This window comes from Loxodonta africana, chromosome X (genome assembly GCF_030014295.1).
Source record: "Loxodonta africana isolate mLoxAfr1 chromosome X, mLoxAfr1.hap2, whole genome shotgun sequence".
Classification (NCBI taxonomy): domain Eukaryota; kingdom Metazoa; phylum Chordata; class Mammalia; order Proboscidea; family Elephantidae; genus Loxodonta; species Loxodonta africana.
This window is the reverse complement of record NC_087369.1, coordinates 91,901,218-91,914,643: the sequence shown is the minus strand read 5'-3', so window position 1 is coordinate 91,914,643 and position 13,426 is coordinate 91,901,218. Positions and strand designations below refer to the sequence as shown.

Genomic DNA, 13,426 nt, shown 5'->3' with positions numbered 1-13,426 from the left:
ACCATACTCACAGTTACATTGTTTATTGGGGAAGTAACAGGCTACAACTTGGAATCAGGATCAAGTCGGAAATAACAGGAACAACTTGGGTTCAGAATCAGGAAACACATAGGGGAAGCCTGGAAGGATTCCCTGAAGCAGTGAGCACATCCTTCCCATCTTCAGTACGAGCAAGCTCTCTCATTTCCTCTTGGCCGTACATGCTGAAGTCAGGTCTCTTGGCCATGTGGGCTTCATCTCAGCCATGCATGCCCCCTCTCAGCTTTGCAGGCCTCCTCTTGTTTGTGCACATCCCCTCTTAGCCGTGCAGGCTTATATGTCTTTGGCCTCCCCGCCATTGGCCTTTCTAGTGCTAGCTGGCCCAAATCATAGCCAGTGTAGCAGCTTGCTCAGCTCTCTTAGCTGCTTTCCCAGCAACAGCTTTCTGCTGTCACCACCGACTCTGCTGCAGGGACCCTTCCAGGCCTGTCACCACTGGCGCTGCCGCAGGGCCCCTTCCAGGCTCCTCACCGTCTTCAGTGTTACAGTCCTTGATCAGTATTACAGCTCTTTTAAGAGGTTCCTTGCCTCCTCTCTGCTCCTTCTCTCTTCTTGCCTCTAAAGCTCGGTGGAGTTGGCTGCTTATATAAGCAAACTTCTTGTCAATTTCAAGATATGACCCTCTGAGCAGGACCACGAACTGACCAATCCCCTCAGTGAACCACAAATCACTCACTTTGCTTAATAAACTGACCAATCCCTTCAAGGTACATAAACTAGACCAATCATAGGGCAGGTTGCAGCCTAGGGCTAGACAAAAAATATCAAGCATCAAATTGTTTATAGCTTACCCAGGAAATGTCAATCAACCTGGATAAAAGGAACTAACTTTCTTTGGTAGAAAACAACCTGAGAGCATCCCCATTCCCTCCACCCCCTCACCTAGTTGCATCTCTGAAGAATTAGGGAAAAGGTAGCTTCTCAGGGCTTAGGGGCAAAATCTCGCAAGCTGTTTTTCCAAAGAACCAAGGCAAAAGGAATAAATTTCACCACAACTTCTATATAGTTTTTTTTAATGTAATTTATTTTTGTTGTTGAGAATATACACAGAAGAACATACACCAATTCAACAATTTCTACATGTAAAATTCAGTGATACTACTTTCTTTGAGTTGGTGCAACCATTCTCACCCACATTTTCTAAGTTGTTCCTCCCCCGTTTACATAAATTCACTGCTGCCTAAGTTTCCTATCCAATCTATTGAGTTGTTGTTGTCAATTTGATCCCTTATAGATAGATCTTAAGAGAGCACAATGCTCAAAGTAGACATTCTTTACTACTTAAGCTAAACTATTGTTTGGTTTTAAGAAGACTTCAGGGGATATTTTTGGTATAAGGTTTAAAGATTATCTCAGTGCAGTATCTCAGGTGTTCATGAGCCTCCATGGCTCTAGAAATTCTGGATTCCGTGAGAGTTTGAAATTTTGTTCGGCATTTTCCCCAATTTGATCAGGATTTTTCTACAAAGTCTTTGATCAAAATGTTCATTAATGGTAGCCAGGCACCATCCAGTTCTTCTGGTCTCATGGCAAAGGAGACATTTGTTCATCGAGGCAATTAGCCACACATTCCTTTCCTCCTCCTATTCCTGACTCGCCTTCTTCTTATGTTGCTCCAGGCGGATAGAAACCAATTGTTAGGCCTTGGATGGCCACTTGCAAGCTTTTAAGACCGTAGTCACTATGCAAAGAACTTGGTGGTAGAACAGAAGCAATAAAGGGTTATTAGCCCAGGTAACTGGGATGTCCCATGAAATCATGACCCTAAACTTCAAAACCAAGGAACAAATCCCATGAGGTGTTTGGCTGTACATAAGTAGGCTCAGCAGCCACTCTTTTTTTTTTTGTCATTGTTTCTCATGGGTTGAATTGTGCACCCACACCCCCCCCCAAGGTGTCTGTCGATTTGGCTGGACCATGGTTCTCCATATTGTGTGATAGTCCACAATTTTGTGTGGTTTTCCTATGTGTTTTGAATCCTATCACTATAATGTAGTGGGATGGATTAGTGGCAGTTACATCGGTGAGGTCTACAGGACTGGATGGTGTCTTGGGCCAGTCTCTTTTGGGATGTGGGGGAGAGGGGAGAGACATGGGAGCCTCATGTCACTGAGAAAGCAGTGCTGGGAGCAGGGTGTGTCCTTTGGACCTGAGGTTCCTACACTGAGGTGCTTCCAGACCAAGGGCCTTCCTCCAGAGCTGATGGAGGGAGAAGGCCTTTCCTTGGAGCTGGCACCCTGAATCTGGACTTCTGGCCTACTGGACTGTGAGAAAGTGAACTTCTCTTTGTGGAAGCCATCCATTTGTGCTATTTCTGTTATGGCAGTGCTGGATGACTGAGAGATTGTTATAAATACATCACACAACTTTAGTCAGTTCAGCATTTTACTGGTATACACCTTATTGACAACAACTAATTGGCTGTGCAACTCCACTCTTAATACCCTGCTCAAAAACGACTGGGTTATAGAAGATATTAAGGATAGAATAAAGAAATTCATAGACTCCACTGAGAATGAAAACACTTCCTAGGAGAACTTTGGGACACAGCTAAAGCAATGCTGAGAGGCCAATTTATATCAATAAATGCACACATACAAAAGGAAGAAAGGGCCAATCAAAGAATTATCACTACAACTTGAACAAATAGAGAAGAAAAACAAGAAATAGAACTACCATACAACCCAGAAATCCCACTCCTCGGAATATATCCTAGAGAAATAAGAGCCTTCGCACGAACAGATATATGCACACCCATGTTTATTGCAGCTTTTTTTTACAATAGCAAAAAGCTGGAAGCAACCAAGGTGTCCATCAATGGATGAATGGTTAAATAAATTGTGGTATATTCACACAATGGAGTACTACGCATCGATAAAGAACAGTGACGAATCTGTGAAACATTTCATAACATGGAGGAACCTGGAAGGCATTATGCTGAGTGAAATTAGTCAGAGGCAAAAGGACAAATATTGTATAACACTACTATTATAAGATCTTGAGAAATAGTATAAACTGAGAAGAATACATACTTTTGTGGTTACGAGGTGGGGAGGGAGAGAGGGTGGGAGAGGGTTATTTACTGATTAGTTAGTAGATAAGAACTACTTTAGGTGAAGGGAAGGACAATACTCAATACACGGAAGGTCAGCTCAAATGGACTGGACCAAAAGCAAAGAAGTTTCCTGGAAAAACTGAATGCTTCAAAGGTCAGCGGAGCAAGGGTGGTGGTTTGGGGACTATGGCTTAAGGGGACTTCTAAGTCAGTTGGCAAAATAATTCTATTATGAAAACATTCTGCATCCCACTTTGAAATGTGGCGTCTGGGGTCTTAAATGCTAATAAGCGGCCATCTAAGATGCATCAGTTGGTCTCAACCCACCTGGATCAAAGGAGAATGAAGAACACCAAGGTCACACAACAACTATGAGCCCAAGAGACAGAAAGGGCCACATGAACCAGAGACTTACATCATCCTGAGACCAGAAGAACTAGATGGTGCCCGGCCACAACCGATGACTGCCCTGACAGGGAGCACAACAGAGAACCCCTGAGGGAGCAGGAGATCAGTGGGATGCAGACCCCAATTTCTCATAAAAAGACCAGACTTAATGGTCTGACTAAGACTAGAGGAATCCTGGTGGTCATGGTCCCCAAACCTTCTGTTGGCCCAGGACAGGAACCATTCCCAAAGACAACTCATTAGACATGGAAGGGACTGGACAATGGGTTGGAGAGAGATGCTGATGAAGAGTGAGCTACGTGTATCAGTTGGACACTTGAGACTGTGTTGGCATCTGTCTGGAGGGGAGATGGGAGGATAGAGAGGGTTAGAAACTGGCAAAATTGTCACGAAAGGAGAGACTGTAAGGGCTGAATCATTAGGGGGAGAGTAAGTGGGAGTATGGAGTAAGGTGTATATAAGCGTATATGTGACAGACTGACTTGATTTGTAAACGTTCACTTAAAGCTCAATAAAAATTATTAAAAAAAGAAAAAGAAAGACAGCGACAAAAGAAACCCTCAGGCATGAGAAGAAAGCAAATAATAAAAATTAGGACAGAATTAAATGAAATAGAGAACAGAAAAACAATTGAAAGAATTAAAAAGACCAAAGGCTAGTTCTTGGAAAAAATTAACAAAATTGATAAACCATTGGCCAAACTGACAAAAGAAAAACAGGCAATGAAGCAAATAACTCAAATAAGAAATGTGATGGGTGATATCACAACAGACCCAACTGAACTTAAAAGAATCATATCAGACTACTACAAAAAATTGTATTCTGACAAATTTGAAAACCTAGAAGAAATGGATGGATTTCTAGAAACACACTACCTACCTAAACTAAATAAACCCATAACAGAGGTAGAACAACTAAATAAACCCATAACAAAAGAAGAGATTGAAAAGGTAATTTAAAAACTGCCAACAAAAAATTCCCTAGACTGGACGGCTTCACTGGAGAGTTCTACCAAACATTCAGAGAAGAGTTAACACCACTATTACTAAAGATATTTCAGAGCATAGAAAAGAATAGAATACTCCCAGACTCCTTCCCTGAGCCACCATATGCCTGATACCAAAACCAGGTAAAGACACCACAAAAAAGAAAATTATAGACCTATATCCCTCATGAACTTAGATGCAAAAATCTTCAACAAAATTCTAGCCAATAGAATTCAACAGTGTATCAAAAAAATACCTCACCATGACCAAGTGAGATTCATACCAGTTATGCGGGGATGGTTCGACATTAGAAAAACAGTTACTGTAATCAATCATGTAAATAAAACAAAAGACAAGAACCACATGATCTTATCAATCTATGCAGAAAAGGCATTTGACAAAGTCCAATACCCATTCATGATAAAAAAAAAAAAATAGAAGGGACATTCCTCAACATAATAAAGGGCATTTATACAAAGCCAACAGCCAACATCATCCTAAATTGAGAGAGTCTGAAAGCATTCCCCTTGAGGAAGGAAACAGACAAGGATGCCCTTTATCACCACTCTTATTCAACATTGTGCTGGAAGTCCTAGCCAGAGAAATTAGCCTAGATAAAGAAATAAAGGGCATCCAGATTGGCAAGGAAGAAGTAAAATTATCTCTATTTTCAGACAACATGATCTTATACACAGAAAACCCTAAAGAATCCTCAAGAAAACTACTGAAACTCATAGAAGAGTTCAGCAGATTATCAGGATACAAGATAAACATACAAAAATTGGCTGGATTCCTCTGCATCAACAAAGAGAACATCAAAGAGGAAATCACCAAATCAATACCATTTACAGTAGTCCCAAACAAGATAAAATAGTTAGGAATAAATCTAACCAGCGACGTAAAAGACCTATACAAAGAAAACTACAAGACACTACTGCAAGAAACCAAAAGAGACCTACATAAGTGGAAAAACATACCTTGCTCATAGATAAAAAGACTTAACATTGTAAAAATGTCTATTCTACCAAAAGCAACTTATAGATACAATTCAATTCCAATCCAAATTCCAACGACATTTTTTAATGAGATGGAGAAACAAATCACCAACTTCATATGGAAGGGAAAGAGGCCCCGGATAAGTAAAGTATTACTGAAAAAGAAGAACAAAGTGGGAGGCCTCACACTGTCTGATTTTAGAACCTGTTATACCTCCACAGTAGTCAAAACAGCCTGGTATTGGTACAACAAAAGATACATAGACCAGTGGAACAAAATTGAGAATCCAGACATAAATACATCCATATATGAGCAGCTAATATTTGACAAAGGCCCAAAGTCAGTTAAATGGGGAAAAGACAGCCCCTTTGACAAATGGTGGTGGCATAACTGTATATCCATTTGCAAAAAAATAAAAGAAGACCCACACCTCACACCATGCATAAAAAAAAAATAAAAGCTAACTCAAAATGGATCAAACCTAAATATAAAATCAAAAACGATAAAGATAATGGGAAAAAAAATGAGCACAACACTAGGAGCCCTAAGACATGGCATAAATGGTATATAAAACATTACTAACAATGCACAAACACCAGAAGAGAAACTAGATAACTGGAGCTCCTAAAAATCAAACACTTATGCTCATCCAAAGACTTCACCAAAAGAGTAAAAAGATTACCTACAGATTGGGAAAAAGTTTTTAGGTATGACATTTCTGATCAGCATCTCATCTCTAAAATCCACATGATACTGCAAAAATTCAACAACAAAAAGACAACCCAATTAAAAAATGGGCAAAGGGTATGAACAAGCACTTTGTTAAAGATGACATTCATATAGCTAACAGATACATGAGGAAATGTTCAAGATCATTAGCCATTAGAGAAATGGAAATCAAAACTATAATGAGACTCCATCTCACTCAAACAAGGCTGGCATTAATCCAAAAAACAAAATAATAAATGTTGGAGAGGTTGTGGAGAGACTGAAACACTTATACACCGCTGGTGGGAATGTAAAAGGGTACAACACTTTGGAAATCGATTTGGTGCTTCCTTGAAAAGCTAGAAATAGAACTACCATATGATCCAGCAATCCCACTCCTTGGAATATATCCTAGAGAAATAAGAGCCTTTACATGAGCATATTATATGCACACTCATGTTCATTGCAGCACTGTTTACAATAGTAAAAAGTTGGAAGCAACCAAGGTGCCCATCAATGGATGAATGGATAAATAAATTATGGTATATTCACACAGTGAAATACTACACATTAATAAAGAACTGATGAATCTGTGAAACATTTCATAACATGGAGGAATCTGGAAAGCATTATGCTGAGTGAAATTAGTCAGGTGCAAAAGGACAAATATTGTATGAGACCACTATTATAAGAACTCAAGAAATAGTTTAAACAGAGAAGAAAATATTTGATGGTTAAGAGTGGGGAGAGGGAGGGAGGGAGAAGGCTATTCATTAATTAGATAGTAGACATGAACTATTTTAGGTGAATGGAAAGACAACACACAATACAGGAGAGGTCAGCACAACAGGACTAAACGAAAAGCAAAGCAATTTCCTGAATAAACTGAATGCTTCGAAGGCCAGCGTAGCAGGGGCAAGGGTTTGGGGACCATGGTTTCAGGGGACATCTAGGTCAATTGGCATAGCAAAATCTATTAAGAATACATCCTGCATCCCACTTTGGAGAGTGACGCCTGGGGTCTTAAGCGCTAGCAAGCATCCATCTAAGATGCATCAATTGGTTTCAACCCACCTGGAGTAAAGGAGAATGAAGATTACCAAAGACACAAGGTAATTATGAGCCCAAGAGACAGAAATGGCCGCATAAATCAGAGACTACACCAGCCTGAGACCGGAAGAACTAGATAGTGCCTGGCTACAACGGATGACTGCCCTGACAGGGAACACAACAGAGAACCCCTGAGGGAGCAGGAGAGCAGTGGGATGCAGACCTCAAATTCTCTTAAAAAGACCAGACTTAATGGTTTGACTGAGACTAGAAGGATCCCCGAGGTCATGGTCCCCAGACCTTCTGTTAGCCCAATACAGGAACCATTCCCAAAGCCAACTCTTCAGACAGGGATTGGACTGGACTATAGGATAGAAAACGATACTGGTGAGGAGTGAGCTTCTTGGATCAAGTAGACGCAGGAGACTGTGGGCAGCTCCTGTCTGGACAGGAGATGACAGGGCAGAGTGGATCAGAGCCTGGCTGAATGGACATGTGAATACACGGTGGTGAGAAGGAGTGTGCTGTCTCATTAGGGGAAGAGCAATTAGGAGTATATAGCAAGGTGTAAATAAATTTTTATATGAGAGACTGACTTGATTTGTAAACTTTCACTTAAAGCACAATAAAAATTAAAAAAGAGCCCTATATCTGTAGGGTTCCATAGGAGCCCTTCCATATCCTGAAGAAGTAAGTTAAAAAAGTAAAAGTTACCATTTTTCTAAGGGAAAGAAAACCCATAGATTCTTCCTAACAAGTGATTTAATCATGGCACAACCAGTTAGATTTTAAATCTACATTGCTTTGTCATTTCAGTGTACATGTATTTGTTTATTTTTGTTTGTATCTTCAAAATGAAATATCGATGGTATTGCTCATTGTGGTCTTATTGTAATACATACTTTCTTCCCAATATTTTTCCTGGTTTAATAATTATTTTACTTTTTAATTTTAAACCCTTTATCTTCCATGTAATTTTAGATTTAAAGAAAAGTTCCAAAAATAGTACAGGTAGTTCTCATATACCGCTTACTAAGCTTCTCCTGATGTTAACATCTTACATAAAAAGATAGCCATGGTATAATTATCAAGAAAAGGAAGTCAACATCGGTATAATTTTATTAACTAAATTACATACCTTATTTGAATTTCACCAATTTTTCCATTAATGTACTTTTTCTGTTCCAGTATCCAATCCATGATCCCACATTATGTTTAGTCATCATGTCTCCTTCAGTTTCCTCCAGCCCGTAACAGTTCCTTAGTCTTTTCTTGTCTTTCATGACTTTGACACTTTTGAAGAGTACACTGTTCAGTTATACGGTAGAATGTCCCTCATTTTGGGTTTGTCTGATATTCTCTCTTGAGTAGGTAAAGGTTATCATCGTGGCAGAACACCATAGAAGTGATACCGTACCCATAATCAGTGCATCATATCAGAAGGTATGGTAAAATTATGTTGATAAGTCTTATTATTGGTGCTGTTAATCTTGGTTAAGGTGGCGCCTACCAGGTTTCTTCACTGTAAAGTTACTTTTTTTTTCCCTTTATGTAATTAATAAATATATTTCTCTCATTAATTTGATTAAGGCTATTTTTTTTAATGGAAAGCAAGTGTAGAAGAGACACAAATTGATCTGTTTCCTGAAAAACTTTTTGAATAGTTGGTGTAAATAACACTATCTGATAAATTTTATTATTTTAATTTCTCATTTACAGGTAATCATGTTGTGGAAATGGTTTTTTTGAATATCCTTAACATATGTTTCATAACACCTATTTAACTTGAAGTTTGCTGCTAAAGAACTTAATAGAAATGCCAATAAATGTGATAAAGAAGAAAAGGCTGAAAAGGCTAAGATTAAAAAGGTAAACCATTTTTAGGTTTTTACTTCTATTTTTAACCTATGAAATGATCATGATGCATCATTAATTAACAGAATGGTTAGTTGTATACATCTTGTTTTACACTGAATAAAGATTAACAACTGGCTTTAGCATTCTAACCCTAATCTCTTTAAATAAATTATTTATCATCTTTCATAGTCAATAATGATTTTTTTATTACTATTTATATGTGCAAGGATAGCCCACAAGACAGAATGAAACTGTTCTATGTTACCTAAATCTAAAGACTGTCCTTTGGTTTGTACCAAAAACCACTCTTACTGAGAAGTATAAAAGCCATATTTAAGAATAATATTTAATACTTTTGGCTGATTTTAATTTCTAGTCTTTTTATTTTTTTTTCTTTTAGAGTGTTTTAGGTGGAAGTTTACAGTGCAAATTAGTTTCTTATTCAAAAATTTATACACCAATTGTTTTGTGATGTTGGTTCTAATCCCGAGAATGTGTCAGCACTCTTCCCCTTTTTCTTGACACCCTGGGTTCCCTGTGTCTATTCGTCCGGGTTTCTCGTCCCTTCCAGCCTTCTTGTCGTTGCTCTTGAGCAGGTGTTGCCCATTTGGCCTCCTATACTTGATTGAACTAAGAAGCACGTTCCTCATGTGTGTTATTGTTTGTTTCATAGGCCTGTCTAATCTTTGGCTGAAAGGTGGACTTCAGGAGTGGCTTCAGTTCTGAGTTAGCAGGGTATCTGGGGACCGTAGTCTCGGGAGTTCCTCCAGTGTCTGTCAGATCAGCAAGTCTGGTCTTTTTTTGTGAATTTCAATTTAGTTCTACATTTTTCTCCCACTGTGTTGTGGAACCCTGTATTGTGATCCCTGTCAGAACCGTCAGTGGTGGTAGGCGGGCACCATCTAGTTCTTCTGGACTCAGGTTGGTGGAGGCTGTGGTTCATGTGGTCCATTAGTCCTTTGGACTAGTATTTTCCTTGTGTCTTTGGTTTTCTTCATTCTCCTTTGCTCCAGATGTGATAGCACCAATAGAGGCATTTTAGATGGCGGCTCGCAAGCTTTTAAGACCCCAGAGGCTACTCAACAAAGTAGGATGTAGAACATTTTCTTTATGAACTTTGTTATGCCAGTTGACGTAGATGTCCCCCGAGACCATGGTCCCCAGCCCTTGGCCCCAGTAACTTGGTCCTTCAAGGTGTTTGGATGTGTCCAGGAAGCTTCTATGGATTTGCCTTGATCCGTTGTGCTGACTTTCCCCATATCGTGTATTGTCTTTCCCTTCACTAAAGTTAACACTTGTCTACTACCTAGTTAGTGATTTCCCTTCCCTCCCCACCCCTCATAATCATCAAAGATTGCTTTTTTCTGTGTGTAAACCTTTTCTTGGGTGTTTATAATAGTGGTCTCATACAATATTTGTCCTTTTCTTATTGACTTATTTTACTCAGCATAATGCCATCCGGAGTCATCCATGTTGTAAGATGTTCTGCAGATTCATTATTGTTCTTTATCACTGCATAGAATTCCATTGTACGTACCACAATTTATTTATTCATTCGTCTGTTGTTGGGCACTTAGGTCATTTCCATTCTTTGCTGTTGTGAATAATGCTGCAATGAACATGGGTGTGTATATGTCTATTCGTGTGTTGGCTCTTATTTCTCTGGTATATATTCCTAGCAGTGGAATTGCTGGATCAGATGGTATTTCTATTTATAGCTTTTTAAAGAGGCACCATATCATTTTTGGTAGTGGTTGTACAATTTTACTTTCCCACAAGCAGTGCATAAGGGTTCCAGTCTCCCTGCAACCTCTCCAGCACTTATTTTCTGTATTTTTGATTAGTGCCGGTAATGGGGTGAGATGATAATCACATTGTAATTTTGATTTACATTTCTCTAATTTTTAATGGCTAATGATTGCGAGCATTTCCTCATATGTCTGTTAGCTGCGTGAATGCCTTTTTTGAGTGGAGTGTCTGTTCATAGCCTTTGCCCATTTTTTAATTGGATTATTTGTCTTTTTTATTGAGGTATTGAAGTATTCTGTAGAATTTAGAGATTAGACCCTTGTCAAATATGTCTTAGCCAAAAAGTTTTCCTAGTCTGTAGATTCTCTTTTTACTCTTTTGGTGAAGTCTTTTGATGAGCATAAGTGTTTAATTTTTAGGAGCTCCCAGTTATCTAGTTTGTCTTCTAGTGTTTGTGCATTGTTCGTTATGGTTTGTATTCTATTTATGCCATGTATTTTTATTTGGTCCACTAGCATTGTCCATATTTTTTCTTCCATGATCTTTGTCATTTTAGGTTTTATTTAGGCTTTTCATCCACTTTGAGTTAGTTTTTGTGTATGGTGTGAGACATGGGTTCTCTTTTATTTTTTTTACAGATGGACATCCAGTTTTGCCAGCACCATTTGTTAAAAAGACTGTATGAGTCGGAATTGACTCAACAGCAATGTGTTTGTGTTTGCAGAAGGTTTTTCCCCATTTAATGGACTTTGATCCTTTGTTAAAGATTAGCTGACCGTAGGTGGATGGATTTACAGTCTGGGTTCTCAATTCTGTTCCACTGGTCTGTTTCTGTTATTGCACCAGTACCAGGCCTCTTATTTTGTTCTTTTTCTTCAATAATGCTTTGCTTATCCAGGGCCTCTTTCCTTTTCGTATAAACTTGGAGATTAGTTTTTCCATCTTGTTAAAGAATGCTGTTGGTATTTGGATTGGGATCGCATTATATCTGTAGATCACTTTGAGTGGGACTAACATTTTCATAATATTGAGTCTTCCTATGCATGAGCATGGCATGTTTTTCCGTTTATGTAGTTCTCTTTTGAATTCTTGCAATAGTATTTTGTAGTTTTCTTTGTGTAGGTCTTGTATGTCCCTGCTTAGATTTATTCTTAAGTATTTTATCTTTTTAGGAGCTATTATAAGTGGTATTGTTCCCCTGATTTCTTTTTCAAAGTTCTGTATGTTGGTGTATAGGAATCAACTGATTTTTGTTTGCTGATCTTGTATCCTGCTACTCTGCAGAATCTTAGTTCTACTAGTTTTCTTGTGGAACCCTTCTCTATGTATAGGATCATATAGTCTGTGAATAGGGATAGTTTTACATCCTTTCCAATTTGAATGCCCTTTATTTCCTTTTCTTGCCTTATTGCTCTAGCTAGGACTTCGAGCACAATGTTAAATAGGAGTGGTGACAAAGGGCATCCTTGTATTGTTCCTGTTCTCAGGGGGAATGCTTTCAGGCTGTGTGTGTTGAGAATGGCATTGACTGTTGGTTTGGAATACATGCCCTTTATTATTGAGAAATTCCCCTTCTATTCCTATTTTATGGAGAGTTTTTATCAGGAATCGAATGCCTTTTCAGGGTTGATTGTGATGATCATGTGATTCTTTTCTTTTTGTTCTATTTATGTGGTGAGTTATATTGATTGATTTCCTAATATTGAAAAATCCTGGTATGAATCCCATTTGGTTGTGCTGTATTATTATTATTTATATGATTCTAAATTCTATTGGCTAGAAGTTTTTTGAGAATTTTTGCATCTATATTCATGAGAGATATTGGTCTGTGATTTTCTTTTTTTGTGGTGTCTTTGCCTGGCTTTAGTATCAGGGTTACACTGGCTTCATAGAATGAATTCCGAAGTATAGTTTCCTTTTCTATGTTCTGAAATAGTGTGAGTAGCATTACCTCTTCAGTCTCTTCTCTTGTTATGGGTCTGTTCAGTTTTTCTATCTCAGTTTGTGTTAGTTTAGGTAGGTAGTGTGTTTCTGGAAATTTGTCCATTTCCTCTAGGTTCTCAAAGTTGTTGGAGTACACTTTTTCATAGTATTCTGTTATGATCCTTTTTATTTCATTTGGGTCTGCTGTAATTTCCCCTGTCTCATTTCTTATGTGGATTGTTTGCTTCCTCTCCTGTTTTTCTTTTGTCAGTTTGGCCAGTGGTTTGTCAATTTCATCGATCTTTTCAAGGAGCTGACTTTTGGTCTTGTTGATTCTTTCTATTGTTTTTCTGTTGTCCGTTTCATTTATTTCTGCTCTAATCTTTGTTTTTTCCTTTCTTCTAGTGGATGTGTGCTTCTTTTGCTGTTCTCTTTCTGTTTGTTCAAGTTGTAGGGTAACATTTTGATTTTGGTCCATTCTTTTTTGATGTGTGTTTATAGCTATTAATTGACCTCTGAGCACTGCCTTTGCTGTGTCCCAAAGATTTGGTGTGATGTGTTTTTATTCTCATTTGCTTCTAGGAATTTTTCATTCCCTCTTTGATTTCTTCTGTTACCCAGTTGTTTTTAAGCAAGGTGTTATTCACTTTCCATT

At 38.4% G+C, this 13,426-nt stretch overlaps 1 protein-coding gene across 1 annotated transcript in view; it reads left to right on the top strand.

Moving 5' to 3' along the window:
- Window positions 1-13,426, top strand: part of LOC100654989 (charged multivesicular body protein 1B2) — a 56,440-nt gene that overhangs the window by 14,140 nt on the left and 28,874 nt on the right. The window contains exon 2 of the mRNA XM_064278608.1: window positions 9,014-9,111. Within this exon, the coding sequence (XP_064134678.1) occupies window positions 9,014-9,111 (98 nt within the window). The remainder of the gene's footprint in view (window positions 1-9,013; window positions 9,112-13,426) is intronic.